Here is a 20,900-nt window from a genome sequence, read left to right as displayed (position 1 = left end):
AAAAAAGCCAAAAGAGATGGGCAGAAATTGTCAATTCTGTTCCAGAGAATCGGAACCTTCAAACTCCTACAATCAGTCCTCCTCAAGCAGGTTCAGAGTTTAGTTTCACTTCCTTGTTTTGTCCATGGGCCAGGAAAAAGCATAAATGTAGTCATCTCCACTGCCCTTGCCTGCCACATATGCAGGAAGGCATGATAGCAGAATCCCTAGGGGTTGCTTGCTCCCTGGTCTTGTGCAGATGCTAGCAAGTGCTACCTGTGTTGGTTCATGCTTTAACATAGTGGTTCCCAAACTTTTGACTTCTGATGACCCCCACGTTATCATTACTGGATCCCGGGGACCCCCACTGAATCATTATTGGAGTCCGGGGACCCCCCATTGAGTCATTACTGAAAGCTGGGGACCTAATCTGTTAATCTTATTTTGTTTTCTAAGCAGTTGCGGACCCCCTGAGGATGCTTTGTGGACTCCCAGGGGTCCCCGGACCACAGGTTGGGAACCATTGCTTTAACACATCCTTTTACTTGCCAGGGGACAAGCTCGTCTGACGTCTTCTTTAGCTCTTCTACTCACTTCTAGGGCTGCCGGAGTAAGAAAAAGCAGCTGTCAGCTAGTCCAGCGTTATCAGGAGTCTTCTGGGCTATTGATCAGGGTCGGAGCCCGGGAGCCACCCACTGACATCAAGGGGAAGACAGGATGGCAGCTTTCCTGGCACCCTAGAGTCATGTGGGAGGCATACAGCAGGCAGCACACTGATGGATGTTAGGTTGCTGAATACTTGAAGATGGGCAGAGTGCCACTCACCAAGTAATGGTTACCACAGCATCTATTTGTTTTCTGCCGGTTAGGAGCCTCCCACTCATGAGGAGGTTGGGACAGCTGTCAACTTGTCAACCTGCTCCATTCCGGGCCATCCAAACATTAAAGGAACACAATTGCCCAACCAATCACTTGCCAGTACATTTTCTACGGCGGCTTGCCCTTATTTCCCCCCAAAAAATACAATGTGCAGAGTTAGTCCACGCCCACAATAACAGCACAAAAGCTCTGCAGGGGTTTGCTCTGTCTTTCTAAAGCAAACCAACAACCAACACTAAAACAAATATGAAAGCTCTATTCTATATCTATTTGCAAACGTCATATTTATCAGTTACTAGGACCTTTAGATGCTAAAAGGGGTGCTGCAGCCTTCCATGTGCTATCTAGGAGGATATGTGTTGCTAGTGAATACAGCTGCAGCAGAATGTATATGCTGAAGACAAGAAATCACATGAATTATTGCATCACTGTTGACAATTATATATCACCATCACTCACACCATCAGTAAATGACAGCGTCTTTATCACATTTTTATATTATACATATAGAAATGTTGCTTTGTTTCCCTGTGTTTCCAGTGTAGGGGTATCTAGATGCAAAAGGTGGTACTGCAGGTTTTATTGTACAATTATTGTCAATGAGGCTATGGATTGTTAGTGACTAAAAGTGCCAGAGGTTTTATTTTATGTATATCGAAATATTAGAAATGACACTCGTAGTGACTCTCTGGTGAAATTGAGGGCCTCATTTAAAACATAATGACGCTGCAAGCCTGTAATGGAAGCAGGCGGCTCCAAAGCAGCAGCACTCTGCGCTGGTTGTGAGGCGTCTAAATATGTAATGGATAGCTTGGTAATGGTCATCCACTATTGGTAGCAGTCGACTTTCAAGACTCTCCCGATAATACTGGTTTCATGCTGTTAGAAGAGGCCAGTAATGCTTTGTGCGGGGCCTGACCGCCCCATCTAGGCTCTGCACATCAATAGCATCGTAATTTCTGATGCTATTGTGGTACTTTGCAGGATTAGTGCCAAAAATGTATAACAACCCGCCCTACATGGTCTTACTCCTCAGGCCAAAATCAGCCAAGGGGACCTCATCCCCAAGGGCCCAGCATAAATATTTAATCTTTTTTTTTTGAGGTGGGGTGTTTGTGGCCCCCCTGGCCAATTTCAGCCCCAGGGATCCCATCCCCTGGGGCCTGGCATAAATATTTATTTTTGGGGGGGGCATGTGGCCCCCATTTCCCAGGCTGATCTTGTCACCCGGGACCCCATCCCTTGAGGTCTGTCCTAATTTTGTATTTTTTGGGGCTGGGGGCTGCACGTCCCCCCAAGGCCAATTTCAGCCCCGGCACCCCATACCCGAGGCCTGGCCTGATTTTCTTTTTTTGGTGGGAGGGAGGCTGCCCAGCACCCTGGGCCCGTCCTAATTTTTTGGGGGGGAGGGGGACCAAATGGCCCCCCTCCCTAGGGCTGATCTCGGCCCTGGGGACCCCATCCCTCTAGACCTGGACATGTGACCAGCAGTTATAATTATACTTATGCTGATAAACTATAATTTGTGGTCTAAGGTTACCTAACGGTGCAAGTTATAGTTTCTTCAGATAAGTATAACTATAAGTATAACTATAACTGCGGAATTTCTATGGTTTTGTGTGGGTAAAACGTGAACCTAACTATAAAGTCCCTGTAACCTTTGTTTTTTTAGTGAATTTCAAAGTTTTGTAACATAAAATAACATATAATACAACAGCCGCCGTGCACAATTGGCCACAGGGCCGGGCCTTCTGCCAGGCCCTGTGGCCAAGCCCCCACGTGCACCTAACCCCATGCTGCACATGGTCTCCGGCCATGTGCAGCAGGAGTTTGGTGTGTGAGTCATTTTTTTCCCATTGTTTATTGGATCTGCCGATCCTTCATAAATTTACACTGAGGGGTTTGTTGAGCTCCATGGTGGTTTCAAGGATAGGCCAAAAAAGAAATCTTTGGGCCTAGTTTTGCCCACTAGGAGTCCCTGAGAGACCTCTTCATGTGTCCTAAAATTGAAGAGCTATGACCCAAAAACAGCTGAATGGAATTACACTGAATTTAGTCAAAAGTTATGTCTTGGTCAAGAAATCATGCTTTTTGTGAGTTGGTGTAAATTCCATTCAGTAGGTTTTGATAAATTAAGGTTCAAAATTTCTGTATATATAGGGACAATGATCCTCCATTAATCTCTCAGACCTCAAGATAAGATCTAATTGACTGCCACCACTTCAACAAAGAAGTGCCAGCAGCTATTTTTTGACTCGGGGACTCAGTCCCTTGTCATGTAAAAAGTATTTTAAAAAAACATATTAGGGGCCGGGTGGGGATACCCTGCCCCTTAGGCCCAGTTGGGGGATTCCCAAGAGGAAGTCCTCCCTTCTTAGGGGGCCAAAAACTGTATTTAGTTTATATGGGACCGCAAAGTGGGGGTCTTGTAAAAAATAAAAAAGGATGTGCTCCTGTCTTTTCCAGAATAAGCCCCCTGACTGGGCCAGGACCGTGAGGGTTGCCAATATATTTTTTGGGGGGAAAGGGGCATGGGACCCCCTTCCTGAGCCTCTGTTACACCCCAGAACTCCACCCTTCAGGGCCTATATATTAATTATCGAGAGGTGGGCATGTGCCCACCATCGCCCTTCCCAGCCTCTGTAAGGCCTGGGGACACCTTCCTAATGGGTCAATTAATTTGTTAGGTTTCGGGGTCATGTGGCCCTTCTCTCCCAGCCTCTGTAAGGCCCTGGGCACCCAGTCTCCCAGGGCAAAAGTAGTCATTTCAGGAGGGGGGATGTACGGCCCCTATCGGAGCTTCAAAGAGGAACCTCATCCTCTGGGGCCTGTGGTTTTTCTTTGGGGAGGGAGTGTCCATCCCCCATGAGCTGTAGACTGGCTCCAGGGACCCCATTCCTAGGGACTCAAACAAAGTATTATATTGGAGACTCTGTCCCCTAGGACACTGCTGTTCCCTGCCCAGTAGATTGAGACAGGGAATACAGATTTCATTCCCTGCCCGCACTCTCCCAGGCAGGAAACACACCTTTGCTCCTGCTGGGCAGGAGCAGAGGAAATAGCCACTGGGCAGGAGCAAAAGAATGGCACCAGCCTGCCTCGCCCAGGATAGATAGATCGATAGATAGATCGATAGATAGATCGATAGATAGATAGATAGATAGATAGATAGATAGATAGATAGATAGATAGATAGATAGATAGATAGATAGATAGATAGATAGATATATATATCGATAGATAGATAGATGTGTGTATGTAGAGGCAGGCTAAGATGCCTGAGAACAACCCGAAAGGAAGCCACAGGGCAACTCATCCAAAAGCCTTCTTTGCTGCACTCATTGAACAACTGCGTTAATAATAGTTATCTAAAGATCCTGGGGCATATGGCACACCAGTCCTACTGGGTGACAAAGGCAGCAAAAGTGTAAAAGGCAAAACTTGGGCCTCCTCAGCCCTTCACTGAAGGCCATTCAATAGCAATAAAGTCAACGTTAAGTTTAAATAGTGGTTGCAGATGTGAATTCTCAAGCTGTTAAAAAAAAAAGCAAATGCTCACCCTCATCATATTGTTCTGTGTGATTATTTATGTGCTCCTTCTTTGTATTCTTGAGTCTTTGTGCAGTTTTTTTTTGGTTTGCACTTCTTTACTCGAACGTAGCCTGTGCGCAACATGGGTTAGAGATGTAACTGGTTAGTTTTTCAACTTTCAAAACCTAACTGCAATGTAAATGGTAACTATTATTTTTATTTCACATTTACCAATTCTTGCAATTTTTTTTCTATTTAGGTAAAGAAGGATTTACCGATCCGGCCTTTTATGGTATATATTCCAATATCTTTTTTTTTTTTTTTTTTAATGAATTCGAAAATAGCAATGATGACCTAACGTAGTTTGAAAAACTTGCTGAAAAATGAGTGGCTACACTCGGATACATTCTGGAGGGAAAATAGTGATTTTTTTAAAACACTAACAAAATATGACCATAAGTCACAGCAGCATTTGTATCCGTGCTTTATAATAAAATACACTTGTTAAAGGCTACTGAATGTGCGGTTTAACTCAAATAGGACGAGTGAGCAAATGGCAGAAGCATCTTTCTGTCCCTAGTGGGCACTTTGACTGAGTGTGGCTATTCAGCTTTCGGCATGTCCTAAGTCACAATTCTTCATGGTGCAGGTGGCTTATTGTTTCTCTTTGTGTCCAAGTAGTGACAAACCCAGAAAAATGTGGTTGTCCTCCCGGTATATATGTGATGAATAACAAGCCACATGTTTCAACTGGGCATGGCGACTGCTGGCCTAAAGTCACTTAATGACATGATTCATTTGTGATGTCGTTCTGTATCATGTTCAAAATACGAGCAAAAGGTACAATTGAGAAATAGAACTAAGGGAAACAAAATAAAATATCAATTTGCCAATGCTGCCACACACTAGCCCAACTGTTCCACTGAATGCTTTGTTATGCGGATTCCTTAAGGTTTGTGGATGCAATGCGAGTTATTTGCTTGACTCTGTACTGCCGAGTCATCACTTGCCTGCCCACGTGTTCCAGTTTAATGTCTTGTAAATGTTAGCAATATGACGCCACTTGCATACTCATGCCTTCTGATTTCTTTGCTCCCATACCCATATTCTTTCCTGTCATCACTTGCATGACATTGTGTTCTTATTTCAACACTTGCATGTTCTGTTGTCACCACTTACATATGCTTGTGTTCTGGTGTCATCACTTTTGTGACCATGTTCAACGATGTATTTCATTGCGTGTTCCAGATTTTCTGAGACCATCACTTACATACCGACATGACTTGATGTCATCACTTCCATAGTCATGTGCTTTTGCCCCAAAACTTACAAACTCCAATTATTTAATGTTATCAGCTGCTTGCCCGTCACTTTTATGACAGATGCCTGAATTACTATGCACGTCAATGTTCGTGCATGAACAACCATTTGCTCTTAAGTCATGACTTGCCTTGATGTGTGTTCGAAAGAATCATTAATTTGCTCAGGCACACTGCTGTGTCACTTAAATACTCATGTTCGTGCCTTATTTAAGGATTGACGTTAGCCGGCGCTGCGGACTGGTCAGAGTAAAAAAAAAAAAAACTCAAACCAGGCAGCGTCGTGTAAGGGAAAATGGGGGTTGTGTGTCAAAAAATGATGCAAGTCAGGTTTGAGTAAAAAATCATGGCTCAAACCGGACTTGTGCCATTTTTTGACGCACAACCCCCATTGAAATGACTTCTGGCACAGTGGCATGTAGGCGGGCCCAGCCCCCCTATGCCACTTTAAAAAATAACAAAATAATACTTCCTCAACTTACCTGTACTTACCTGGGATGGGTCACCCCATCCATGGGTGCCCTCCCGGGGTGGGCGAGGGTGGCAGGGGGTATCCCTGGGGGCAGGGAAGGGCACCTCTGGACAGCTTCCAATGTCCGAGACCATGGAAGTGAGCCCACAGGTCCCTTTACGCCTGCCCTCACCCAGACGTTAAGAAACGGCGCACATCAGGCTGTGCACCATTTTTTAAGGCCTGCCCCCTCCTGTGCGTCAAAATGACGCAGGTGTATAAATAAGGCGCACAGGCCTTAAAGTCATTTTTTGGACGGGAACGCCTCCCTTGCTTGTCATTAACGCAAGGCGGTTTCCCGCATCCAAAAAATGACGCACACAGAGGTTTTTTGACGTCCGCGGGGTCAGGAGTCATAGTTTAAATATGGGGCAAGGTTTTCGCCGAATGTGCGTCAAAATTTTGACGCACATTTGTCGCAAACAGAGTATAAATATGCCCCTAAGTTTAGCTTTTCCCCAGCTGCTTCCCGCTCCCTTTTTTTTTTAGTTCTCCATTTTCTTCACTGGTTGCTGCTTAGCGCTTCGATGCTACGGCCGGAATGCGGTTTATAAATCCAAATCCAAATACAATTCCAGTGTCCATTTATAGACTGGTTCAGTTCTTTAAAGTTCCATCAAGTAAAGACAAAATAAAAACAGACCTTCTTATCTATTCACAATATGCATTTTAGAATGTTAATTGTTTGGTGACGTCTGCATGGGGTTTGATACATACTGTGGCAGCATTCACTGTATGGGCCCTTTCCATTCTTAACAATTAGAGTAAATACATAATGTTCACTCGTTTAACTTCATTCCATTGGACCCCATACTTATCATCCAAATAAATCTTTGCTTTATAGTCATCATCTTGTCAAAAATTTTCAGATCAATACTTTAAGCGTGTAATCAAAACTCTAGTTAATTCTGGGTAACTGATAATTAATCAGGTCAAATAAAACATTTTGTAAAAGCTCTCACCACATAATTACAGATGAGATGATAAAATCTTGGATATATGGCAAACGCCAGAGCAGAAACTTGACAATGCATTTGTATGAACAGACAACACACACAATGGAATGAAAGCTTTTAAGTACTTTTAGCACATACAACCTGAACTGTCTCCATGTGATATTTGGTTGTGCCATAAATTGTACGATTTGCCGAAATACACTGGAAGGTAGCACCCATTTTTTCATGCCTTACTGAAAGAGTTTGTCCAGTGAGAGTCTATGCCTCTAAAATGAATGTGAGAATTAGTGGTCACAGGTGGAATGGTGGAACAAATGTGTATAGAGAGAGAGCTCCAGTGAACTTGCTAACCACAGGGTTGGATTTGTAGCTGCATTATTTTGTTGATACCAATTACAAATACCCAGTAAAATATAGTCAACAATAGTGCCTTTGCCTGTATTCTAACCAATATTACTAAACAACAATGGTTCAATTGGAAAAAACTGAACATTAAGGTGAAGCCAGAGTCCTTAGCCTACCTCACTTCTGAATAGTAGTCTAGATCTCTTTTTCTATTGTTGAAAGTTGGTCAGATGTTATCAATCCAGAACAATGCATACAATGTCCTTAATAATAATCATACACACACAAAAACATATAAATATATAGATTTGTATATTCAATATTATGCATACCTTTTTAATGCAATCTCATATATGGTTGCCCCAAAGAGAAAGCATCAGAAAAGAGTAATTTGTGCTCAAAGAGAAAGTGCTCATGCATAAAATTAAGTAGAAATAAAAGGGATTAAACATAATTACATCATGATCAATCCACAAAAGCCTTTCAATGACAATTCCAATATATTATGAATATAGTCTCATCCAGGGAGGGTAACTGTTTTATTCAAAATCGCCCTCCAGTAGACAAATTAATCAATCCAGGCTCCTTATATATTTTAACCAAGACAACAAATAGGAGATGTGTATAAAATAATATTACGAGGGCTAGTCAACAGTAAGATCTTAAACCTCAGCAAGGAATGCTGAAAAATGTTCTCCTAGCAAAATGTAATCTGAACGATGGCCCATCACTTTTTGTCCTTGAAATACAGTTAATAATATTTGTGTAATAATTTTCTTTAAGAGGGAAAGTATATGGAAATCTAGAATGCTTTGGATGCACAGGCCCTCGTCCTTTGGCAAATGATTTAGAAATAGTCTTGCCCATCATTACTCTCTATATTCCCCTGGATAAACAGCTTTACTTTCATCATGTATCACTTTCCAATCATTGATGGTCTTCCTCATACACTGATGAGATATCAGAGATCAGTGCTGGTGCCTGATCTGATAGGTACAACCTAAATCTATAGTATTCATTTCCAATTGCCATGCTTGAATAACAGGTCAGTATTAGATATTCTCTGAGCTAAAAAATGGTGCACATAGCTTTCCAAAAACATTTAGGCGGTCATTCTGCGGTTACCGCCGAATGGCCGCTCCGCGGTCAGGAGACCGCAGCGGCCATTCTGGCTTTCCCGCTGGGCCGGCGGGCAACCGCCAAAAGGCCGCCCGCCGGCCCAGCGGGAAAGCCCCTGCAACGAGGATGCCGGCTCCGAATGGAGCCGGCGGAGTTGCAGGGGTGCGACGGGGGCAGTGCACCCGTCGCGATTTTCACTGTCTGCAAAGCAGACAGTGAAAATCTGTATGGGGCCCTGTTAGGGGGCCCCTGCACTGCCCATGCCAGCGGCCCCACGACACCCGTTCCCACCATCCTGGTTCAGGCCGTGAGAACCGCCAGAAACAGGCTGGCGGGAAGGGGGTCGGAATCCCCATGGCGGCGCTGCAAGCAGCGCCGCCATGAAGGATTCCCTGGGCCAGGGGAAAACCGGCGGGAAACCCGCGGTCAGAATAGCCCAGGAAGCACCGCCAGCCTGTAGGCGGTGCTTCCGCTGCCCTCCGCCCTGGCGGTCAGAGACCGCCAGAGTTTGGAATGAGGGCCTTAATGAGCTCAACATAAATATAGAAAATATAAGGGACTTATCTTACCTCTTTGTGGGTCACTAAACAAAAAAGCTGCACTGTCATCACCTGTAATGTCACTGAGAACCGAAAGGTGAAAAATGCCCAGAGTTCTTTCCAGAAAGCTACAGAAAATGTTATTATCTTTATGGGCATTGTGTCTCTTTGAAAAAAACTTGAAAAACTTCAGCAGGCAGTGCTGGATCAACAAGTTAGATTTTAAAGAACAAGATTAGCAAGCTAGATTTTAAAGAATAATCAAGTATAATCCAAATGTGAAGCCAGCCAACAGCGGCTAATGCTCCCAAAGTGCAAGCTCAACCACCTTCCAAAGAACACGATAACATACTATGAAGACCACACATACCCTTTTCCCAATATTTAAAACTTTTTCATTTAAAACAATAATTTCAATTGCACACATCCAAAACAAACTCAGCAGCATTCCTGCCACGCATATTTTTTCATGGGATCTGATCCTTAAACACACATGGCACAGTTGATACACCTATATCATGGTTTTCAATTTTTTTGTTTCAAATCTTTTCCATCACTGAATGCTAACTGAAAACTTTATTTTAACACCTGGTTCTGCCTTTCCATCTCACCTCTTATTTGAGAGAAGTAAAGACATTTCCAGTATTCTTGATGCCATAACACTTTAAAAACAACTCTGCACCTCCTGAGAGGTCATGTGAACACCATTATCCGTAACTGCTTCATCACGCAGAGCTTCCCGTTTCATCACCTTGTTCAAAAACTTGATCACCTCAGTTGTGTTACCATGGGATACACACTTTACGTCCGGCTATTGAGAAAATTGATCAACAACAATAATCACATATTTTGGCACACCACCTAACACCATATGTGGATGTGAAATGTAAAGTGATCATTTTTTCCATGACCCATGAGAAATTCTCATCATTTCACAGTGAGAGGTATGTCACAGTCCTTTGTGAATTATAACTCAAAAAATGAGCCACTCAAAATCACACATTTTCTCCTCTACACTTCTATCTATTCCTGGCCACCAAATGTTCTTGTGCACTCTTCTCTTTGTTCCACTCACACATAGTTATCTAAATTTGCAAGTAACAACATATTCATATGCAAGCTCCATGGCACCACTAACTTCTCTCCATCTACTCATCAAACTCCTGCAAGGCTGCATCCTTTATGTATCCTCAATCACTCCCTGCAGTGCCAACTTCTCAATCTCCCTCTTTAAATAATTTCTCACAGATAAAGGCATATTTCTTGCTTTGTGCATTGAATGCACATCATTCTATTTTCCTTATACACTGCACAACCCCTTCAACAAACCTAATGAGTCTGAAAATAAAGTTTAAAAAAGATGTACCCATCTTACTGTTCAGTTCTGGTCCTTTTCTGACACTGCCATAACATAATTGTATCTATTCACCTGTTTGGGATGAGTTGGGTACAATTTCATTAACAGCTCTCTCTTTTGGGAGCCAGCCTATTAAACATGACCCATCTTTAGCAGCATACATTTTTTAGGGAATTCTCGCGCCCTTGAACTTCAATGTGGTATTGACATAACCCACAATGTCAATTAAGTTGTTGCTGCACCCAACCATTTTAAAAGCAAACAATTCAGTTCTGTATCTCCAACTGTTGTGACATTTTCTTCCCTATTAATTTGTACCTGCCACTGGAATCAGCTATCACCTTAACCTTTTTACCTCCAAAACGTAATTTATAATAGGAACAATCATTCCTCACCTGGCCAAACTCCAAGGATGTCTTGGCATCACACACTTCTCTAATTGAGGACAGAGGTTTGAATTTTCTGTTATTCGTGGTAAACACACTTTTACCTTAGCACACTCAAGCAAAGTGCCCTTTACTTTTATGGCATACTTGACCAATGGCTAGATACTTTTTGCTTGAAGCGACATGGCCATCCAACCCACACTGGAAACAAATGTATACATCCTGTTTACCTTGGTTTTGGCCCAGGATTCAAATATTCTGAAAGTCACATTAACATCTGTCTGACCATTCATACTTTGCACACATTCAGGAGTTTTATAATAATGAATTTAATATCTCATTCCTTCTAAAATGGCTTAAAATATTCGAGTAATTATGACTGATCTATCCAAGGTCATCCCGTCTGTCAAAAAAACAATTCTTGTAACTTAAGGTTTGATGTATTGTGTACTAGATGGCCGCTAATCATTCTGTTATGAAAAGACCCATAATTACACAAGACTTATAAAGGTCTTAGACATTAAACAAATGCTCCCAAAGGTCACCAGGTGGCTGCCCTCTTACCAAAATGTTGTGTTTAGCCAGAACTTTGATCAACTTCTTTTTGTAGATTAGATCGACTTGCAAATGTGCTTGTTGAAATGTGCATGTTGAGATTCATCAAGAACCTCTCCAGCTTGCTCTACCTCCAATGCGGTTCAAGGTATATATTTGTTTAATATTCTTCAACCTTCCTTATCCAGGCAATGTTTCAACAGGGCAGTTTCCTTTTGCCCGTAAACAAATCGCCTCCATTAGCCTCAATACAGGTTTCCAGAACTTCGAACCGTCCATTGTTCCTTTTTGAATTCTGGTTCCCCTGTAACTGCCAAGAATGCACTAGGTCCTCTTACCCTGTCCACTGTGGTGAGAAAGTACAATGCGGCCTTGAAGCGATTGATATCTGTAGCTACAATTTGTTAGGGTTAAAACCTCTCTCTGATTCAGTGTCACAAAAGCCTTACTCTGCAATAACCACAATTTCATATACCCTAGTTTTAAATAGCAATGCTGTCCTTCTCAAATTGCAATGTACACTGCTCTGAATCACAGGTTCTAGCGCATTGTTAATTCTGTACCATTCCCATGTACAGGAAAAACTACAGTGCGTGACTGCTGAGGATTGCTATTGTCGATGGAAACTATGATGCAGCGTTGTGACGTGACAATGCTTCCCTGACTTCACGTGCCTTGACGATGTAAACTGACGTTGTGACTTAATGACTCTTGAGGCGGTATAATTCAGGAGCATGTTGCTCCATTAATGTCCAAGCACTACTGTAAATGTTTAGTGGTGTTACAACATCTTCAATTTTCATAAAAAATTATCTGCCGACCAGTGCCACTTCTGTATGCCTTCTTGACTTGTGCACACTAAGTGCATATTTACAAGTCCCTACCGCCTCCTTGCACCACATTAGTGTCATTTTTTTACACTAATGAGGCATTAGGAAGGCATTTTTGCAGCGCCAGATTTACAAAATGGAGCAATGCGTGCATTGCGCCACTTTGCACTCCCTTGCACCACATTATGTCTGCACCAGGAATAATGTATGCAAAGGGGGCGTTCTGGTACAGGGAGACCCGTAAAAATGGCGCAGTGAAATCTACAAGATTTGACTGGCCCATTTTTGCCATCATTTTTAATGCCTGCTAACAGCAGGCGTTAAAATGAAGCACCCATTGAAATGAATGTGCCTCCATGCACTTTACTGTGCTAGCATCAACATTTTTTACGCTAGTGCAGCAAAGTGCCACAATAGTGTCAAAAATGTTGCCGCTATTATCCTAAAGACTGCCATGGTGTGCCGTATTGGAACTAGGGTGCACCTATGGTGTCATTAGGTGGGCAGGGGCGACGCAAGAAAACTGATGCATCAGTGCTGATGCACCAGTTTCTTGTAAATCTGCCCCTAAGTGTCTGCTGTTCACCTCAGTAGATGGAATGAGTAAGATGGAGTTTGCAGTGTAGTTTCTACCCCTGATCTGCTGATGTTGGGGTAAAATTAATAGTATAGTTAGTTCTTCCTTCTCTCGTTCATTTCAATATATGAAAGGACTTCTACTGGCAGCTGGATTAATAGGGTAGATTTCAATGAGCAACAAGAAGCATTGCAACGAGAAGGGGAACAACGAGCAGTTGACGCCCCAATAATGCAGACAACCCAACCTTCAAAAGGAAACAGTAACATTCTAAGAAAATCACACCCTTCATCAAACCTGATGAATACGGCTAAGTATTTGTTTCCTGCCCTAATTTTCCTTACACTTTTCACAATCCCACTTCCAGTGCCTTCTTTCTAACTCACATTATAAGGCACTGGCAGCTCTCCTCTGTCTTTTCAACAGAACTGGAAGAAGCAGTAATTTCTGACCCACAAGCCTACTGGAATTACACAATCAGTGACAGATAAGGTGACACATTCTTCAGCTCTTAGGTCTGAATCACCAAGGGAAGTCATTCTAGGAAAAGAGCTTTGCAACTGGCCGTCAAACAGCAGGTAGAGAGCCAGTGGAGCGGCAAGGAAGATTTCTTGTGATGTGATATTACATCTATTGGTGTTTCTTCACACTGAAGATTGACCGAAGAAGTTGCATTCGAAGAAAACCACCAGTCAATACTAAACTAAGTTTATTTTTATCCAGCAGTTCCAAAAGCCACATTCTTTGCAACCTGGCTACATTGTGATCGAAATGCCTAAATGTCTTTAAATGTTTTCGCTAGACTTTATATAAACACCAAATGAAGAACTAAGCTCTTAGTAATGAATTGCCTTTTCGATATCAACATATTAGAAAGCCACTTGTGATTACTACAGTATTTTACAGAATTGCTTTCAGTTTTTTTCTCATCTCTTTCAATTTATGGTTAGATTTCAATACAAGCTAAACAAAACAGCAAGAACAAAAACAGGAATATTTGACAAACCATACATGACATTTGAACGCATGAATCTTGCTTTAATCTATAGTTCCACATTCAGTGGTGATAATGCTTTAACCTATTTTGCCATTGGTATCCACATGAATTCATTTTCTGTTTTCATAATTCACTGATTTGCTTTGATAAAACCTATATTGTGCAGCACATTCATAATGATAACATCAGCTTGAAAAATAACATAAATCACATTTACTTATACAAGATGTCTCTAACCTAAGAGCCAAATTCTGCTATTCTCACATTGTTTTGGGGAAGTAGAATTTTCTTTAAAATAGGCAAAGCTAACACTTTTGACTATGACTTAAAAGGTAAAAGTGTGTTCGGGTACACCCATTTTCAGAGACATCAAGAACAGAAAAGGACATACTGCCAGTTAGTATGGAAAAAGAGCACCAGGGCATAAACATAGAAAAATCGTGAGCTTTATGAAAGAGGGGTAGGCCAATTGAAGATCTGAATGAGACTTTAATTGCATGATAAAAACGTTGCACACCCTCTTGAAGAATCCTCTGGATGTAGTGAATGGGAAAAGCTCCCAATACTCCCAACTAGCCATCTATCAAAAAAGGTCACAGAAGGGTAAATGTATAGATGTCACTTGCAATATGACAACAATTTCAAAAACAAATAAAATGCCTGCTGTTCTTCGGGGGCCAATATAAACCCTTGTAGTGCTGCTACAACAAAGCCAGAAAAAGTCGAAAGTTGGAATTGCACCAAGGATGGCATATCTACCCTGTGTTGGAAGGTTGAAACTGAATGGTGTGTCGCTGCTTAGAGTGCATACCATTATTCCAGTATGTTCTAACTCAGGAATAAAGTTATTTTGCATTATCCTCCTTATGCAAAAATGAACTAAAATTGAGGACTCCAATTAAACTATATCCAACTGAACCACAAACTCAGCAATATTGGTGTGCTTCCAAGTGCAACAACGAATGATGCATAGTAACACTGAAGAGCTCCTGAACATTGCCGGCATCCTGCCATCAAGGCCAGGTTGGCTTTTTATTCCATCAGGCACTTCCTGAGTGGGCTATAGCGATTGGAGGTTGGTTTTGAAAGCCCAGGGCCACTGCTGGTGCATCTGTCACTTTCCCCAGCTCCCTGATGTTAAATGCAGCAGCCACAGTGAGCTTCAAGAGAGAAAGAGGGGTAGAGAGGGATTTCGAGAGAACGAGCGATCAGAGAGGGAGAGGAGAGCAAGTAGAAAAGGCAAGAGAAAGCATGGATGGAAAGAGAGAGAGTGAGGAAAGTGAGGGAGTGGGCTGGTTTGAACATCTTTGACAGAGCTGCCTTTTGGCTCCCTAGTCCAGCTTTGCCCACCATTTGGTTAATTCATGAAACTTCTTTTTTTTAAAGTATTTTCAATTAATTTAAAGGGGGCATTTGTGAATGGGAGGAAAGAACAGGTCATGATGCCTGCTCCATGATGTTCGGGTTGTTATTCTCTATTGCCTTAGTGAAGTCATTGCACTTTCTTCACGGTGACTGTCACTTATTCACAGAGCTGCATATTTGTTCATCAAAGACTTAATCAGTGGTAAGCAATTGAGCGGGACTAGCTAAGGAAAGATTGGATTTGTCATTGATTGATTAGTTGAGCTACAGATGGACTCTTTAACTAGAAGATGTTTTGTATAGAGTCCCGAAGAGCAATGCCTTGATACAATTGAATTCATAATTTAAAACCAGTCAAAAAAGATATATCCCTGTCACAACCACAATCTTAAAGAGTGCATTTATATTGATTTTCTTAAACTTTGGTGCAAAATTGAAAACATCAATTCATTTACTAGCCCCAGGATACTGAGATAAACACATGTGAGAGTAAGTATTTGACAGCAACTAATTGTGGCAAGAACAGTAGAAGAAGTGCCTCAGGGTCCATGGTTGTTTATGAAGACTGAGGTTTTGCTAGAAAACTGTGGCTACTGAAAGAGAAATATTCAGGTTGGCTTAGTGGAAATTTTAGCAACAACACACAAGGAGCAGGAAGTCAGAAGCTCACAGACTATGAAATAATTGGGATACATTGAATCAAGGGCCCATGAAACAACATATTGGTCAGAACCAGTGCTTGTGCATGAAAGTTGTTTTTGTTCCACAAATACAATGACTTTCAATGCCCTCCTGCACAAATTCTAAAGGTTGATTAATACATTTTAACATTGAATAGGGAAACTGAATTTGTTCATTAGCGCTGCAGACACAACATGACGCACTGAAAAACTGAGATTTAGTAAGCGTTAGCGGTCATACTGAAATACTAAATAAAAATATAGAAAACACAGAAACTTATAAATTGGGACGAATGTATTTGATGATGGCTTGAAAAGGGAATAGCACAATTTAGCCTGATCCTCTTTTTTGTAATGGCTGGTATCTACTATAATTATGTTTTGTTTTAAACTTAAAATTTAAAATACAGAACCCCTGTTTAAAATAAATGTTCTCTTTTGCCTCATAAGTATTAGGCAGAGGAGTATGTATTTCCAATCTACAAACTGAGATTTAAATTACTGCTATTAGGTTCTTTGTTGTAAATAATAATACATGAGGCATATGCATCGATGCAGATACAGTTTTCTGTGATGTCGCCATTACAGGACAGGTAGAAAGCATGTACCTTTTAGCAGGAGTAGTCAGCTGTGCAAGTATTGCATATCTCTTCAATTGATCTCAACATGTTATTTTAATTGTGTTCTTGAAAATATTAAAGTGAGCATTGTTTATTTCCTGTTCTAAGATTACTATGAAACCACCTCCAAGGATTACATTGAACCCACAGATAACAGGATCACCAATGTGTCCACAGAGGACAAGGAAGACAGCATTACGGTGAGTGTGGGCGTCTTATTTCAGTCTGGTGTTCTTGTGGACGGAGTGATCAGCACTCCTGAAAGGACTCCAGCTGATAACTTAACTCACTTGAATTTTAAAATGTGTCTCTCTTACATAGGAATTTTTCATTATTGATATGAGGCGTTATTCACAAATCTTTTTCAGGGAGCGGTTGTCTCTTACCCCAGACTTTCCAAGACTAACGCCTGCTTGTCACGGACCTGATTCACAAAGCTTCTTTCCCATGAGTCAGCATCTCTTTACTCTTGAAAATTGCACCCAGGAAATGAATATGAAACTCCTCCTGCAAATGGAAGAAGTAGGGGCCAGATGTAGCAAAGGTTTTCCCCATTCTGTGTCTATGGGAAAAAGTGTCTGTACATATGGCCCTAGGTGCGTTGCCAGAGACAGGACGGATATTCCCCAAAACCTAATGGAGATCTGGAGGCAGTGGTTTCTCTACAGGGAAATATGATTTCCTTGTGGGTTAACAAGCAGAACAAAGAAAGGTTTAAATGTGCACAATTCTGTGCATTATATGCACAGAATAATAGGATTGCACATGGAAGTTAATGACTTGGGAATCTTGGTGAATTCCTGAATCATTGGAAATGTGCATTGTTAGTAGGTGTAAATTTATAAGCATACAGTTCCAAATATTTTAGGGAATCGTTGCAAATATTATCTTAGTAGTTAATTCTAGAGTAGGAGGTTCTAAATTGGTGCTCACAGGCAGCATCCATGCCAGATTATCAGGACATTCACATGGAATATCGTTTAAAGTAACTGAACACAGATTGTGTCATTTACTTATTGTCATGAAAATCTTGCTTGTATCTTGACCCTTATATTATTGGAATTGGTAAATCCTTTCATCTAAACTCCGAGCAGGCAAGCCTGTAGTTCATGGCGGATATTCTACTGCACACATCAGTCTAGATGTCGCAATATAGACAACTATTTGTTGTTCCTCTCGATGGCTTGTTTTTAATGTTGTAAAGTAAACAAAGTCGTAAAAAGGGGGTAGCATTGAAGGCGAGAAATAAGTCTGCTTTAACCCAATGAGGTATGTTCTGTGTTTTAATACTTCAAAGGAAGGCAATGAAACATAACTCTTCAAAGAATATCCTACAGAAACACTAAGGCCCAGATTTATACTTTTTTTGCGCCGCATTATTGTCATAAAATGACGCAAATGCGGCGCAAAAAAGTATAAATATGGGCCTAAGTGCAATTTTTTTCTCATCTGCACTTATTTTTCTATGCCAAGTAATGGTTCTTCCGAAGAGGCCTATCTCAGTACTTCATCAAAATTGGCAATGTCGACCGAGGCAATCATCTTGCAGAAATGTGCACTGGTGACGGCAGAAGCAGGTCACCATAATCCGAAGCTCCTCCTATGGGATGCTCCCCTCTGCAAAACCTATGTCTGAACTAAAGTCTCCATAAAGACCCTGAACATTTCAAAAGGAGCTATTTTCCCAGACACAAAGCACCAGAAAAAACAACAGGCTGCCCCACGATTGTACTTTCCAGTTGTACAGCACGTTTTATTAACTTAAACTGATGTGCCACTCACTTTTTCTACCTGTAGGATAAACTATGGTCAGTGACACAAACCTTCTAATTTCTGCCAACAATCAGGTTCAGTGATCCATTTTACACGATCTAAAATTTCCTCCAGAAACCACTGACTAGGCCCCTGAATTTCCATGTCTTCCCGCGCATATAGTGTAATGGGTTTCTGTACTTTGTCCACATATTTTGGCTAGAGGTAGGAAGCACCGCTAACACCTATTTTAGTTTGGAGTAGGTTGTCTAAACAGGCTGATTCATCTAAGGGGAGATAAGAGACCCTATGTAATCGAGTTGCATGCTATAGTTTAAGAATGAAAATAAAAACGTACTTGCAGTCTCACCCCTTTAAACATGTAATTAGGAACTATTGTGTAGCGATGAAATTCTTACCCATGCAAATCATTTTTTCTAGGTATATGTTGTTGTGGGAATTGCAGTGATGGTGTGCACAGGCCTGGTGATTATGCTAATTATCCTGAAGTTTGGCAGGCATTCCAAATTCGGATTGAAAGGTAAGATGTGCAGCCTGCATGCACCTTGCTGCACACAAAGGTCCCTAACACACACACCTAAAGATGAACATTCACATATATTTACAACTAAACACCATGAGACAGGGACCTCTGTGCGTCGAAGACCTCACAATTTACTGGACCCTCCTCTAATGCACACGATCACTCAACAGGTAATCCCTAACCCCGTTCAGTCCTCTCCCCAGCCTGAACTGCAACATGTCGTTACCAATGCTATGTTCGTCCTACAGAAAGAACCACTATGGTACAATACATTGCATCATTCCATTGCATAAACACAAACATATATACACATACAAGCATATATGTACACATATCTAACACCAATACCCGTGTCTAGGGTAACAGAGTTTTCTTATTGTGCACATAAACAGCTAGAAACTAAACATGGTGTAATTGGAAACAGGTATGAGCAAAATATTCAGTGTGCATTGTGTAATTTAAACACAAGTATATATTAATGATGTTACTTACTAGAACAATTAAGAGTTGCAAAACTTCCCCACGGTAAAATGAATTTAACATGCACATGTACTGTGCTAAAATGTGCCTGTATACTAATTGGCTGTGGTTTCCTAAGTCTGTCGTCTATGTTTACTTTCCTTCCCCTCTTTTGAAGTATCCACTGTGCCTTGCTATCTATAAGCCTTATAACTCTATGCCTCTTTCGCGCATGACTGAAGATGCACTCGCTGTGACACTTGCAAAGGAATTAGAACATGCTGCATACAATTTACTAAACACGACCAACTATGTACTGTGACAGAGTGGGTTGTCTACAGACATCTTGTACTGTTTTTGACCCGGTTGCAATTGATTTTAGTGCCATGTCATCCAAATGCCTATTACTGCTTTTGTTTGAGTATCAGGGCAGTATCATACAGACTAAGCGCTGTTGGTTAAATTAAAATATGGAAATGGAATATTGCCCTCCCCTTGTTGTTATACATGTTACAGTCCTTCTGAAAATATCTTAGTTGTTGTAACTACAAGGAGTTGTCATTTCATGTCAGTTCCTCAAAAGCCTTTTAAGAACTATTAAAACCAATAAACGAAACCTGCACTGAGCCAGTCACAAGAACTAGAACACAAACCTGTTTTTCTCTGCCTCTCATTTTAGGACAGTATAGGGAACCACCTAGATATGTACTTTAGATTATTATTTGTATAGCCGAGACAGCTCCACAAAGTACCAGTCAGAATACATTTAATATGTTACTGTACCAAGACAGCTGCACAGTAGATACATTATCACGGATTCTGTTCAGTGCTATCTATTCCACCCCACCTGCAAGTGAGCGCTACACTGTACCCCTCTCTGTCCTATAAAATGTGGAGCAGTAGCACAACCTGTAGTGGATCATGATGCTGAGGGCTCAGCTCTTCACTTTCTCCTCTACATTTCTTCTCTTTACCCTTCTCATACAAGCACCCTGAAGGGTCCACCTGGAATCTCGGAGTGCTATATAACCCCACAATAAATAAATAATTAATTCAGTGAAGGAAATTGTCACTTCTTCCTCAGTACTAAAGTTTACACAGAAATCCCACTACAGTCACCAATATTTCTCAAGAACGATGTGGCCGCTTTATAAATTTTTTCATGTACCTGGTGTTGGTCCATTTTGTCAAATATTTGCAAGGCCACCTAGAAGACATTGGTTTTTCACTCTTTTGCTATTTACAAGCGCCTGGATTGGAAACACGTTTACACCTAATCATATATTTCCAGTCAATCATGGTACAAAATCTGTTTTTACCAAGCCCAAACTGCTGAAATTACTGCACATGTACGAGGTGCAGAAGTGTATACTCTAGTGCCTGGATGTGCCCATAAATCACATGTGGGAATTCCCTCACCGTCCTGAGCATCCCTGCACACCTACATCAATGATAGTTTGTAATATTGTCTGCATTAAAAACATCGACAGCAGACAAGTACCATACCCCGTTAAAATCTTTTAATCTCCCAAAGTATGCTCCTATAACAATCAGCAAGCTATAACGAAATTATTGATCAGATCTTGCAGTATTTCTGGTT

The 20,900-nt window shown here is 41.4% G+C and overlaps 1 protein-coding gene across 14 annotated transcripts in view; it reads left to right on the top strand.

Moving 5' to 3' along the window:
* The window catches only part of NTRK2 (neurotrophic receptor tyrosine kinase 2), a 445,567-nt gene that overhangs the window by 145,296 nt on the left and 279,371 nt on the right, over positions 1–20,900 (top strand). For 8 of the 14 annotated variants that reach the window (XM_069229668.1, XM_069229678.1, XM_069229641.1 and 5 more), the window contains 3 exons: positions 4,649–4,681; positions 16,654–16,745; positions 18,739–18,838. In XM_069229668.1, the coding sequence (XP_069085769.1) occupies positions 4,649–4,681; positions 16,654–16,745; positions 18,739–18,838 (225 nt within the window). The remainder of the gene's footprint in view (positions 1–4,648; positions 4,682–16,653; positions 16,746–18,738; positions 18,839–20,900) is intronic. The other 6 variants (XM_069229708.1, XM_069229703.1, XM_069229659.1 and 3 more) reach the window with 1 other exon arrangement.

Source organism: Pleurodeles waltl, chromosome 1_1, assembly GCF_031143425.1.
Source record: "Pleurodeles waltl isolate 20211129_DDA chromosome 1_1, aPleWal1.hap1.20221129, whole genome shotgun sequence".
In the NCBI taxonomy this organism is placed as follows: Eukaryota; Metazoa; Chordata; class Amphibia; order Caudata; family Salamandridae; genus Pleurodeles; species Pleurodeles waltl.
The sequence above is the reverse complement of the archived record's forward strand: the minus strand, read 5'-3'. Positions and strand labels throughout refer to the sequence as shown.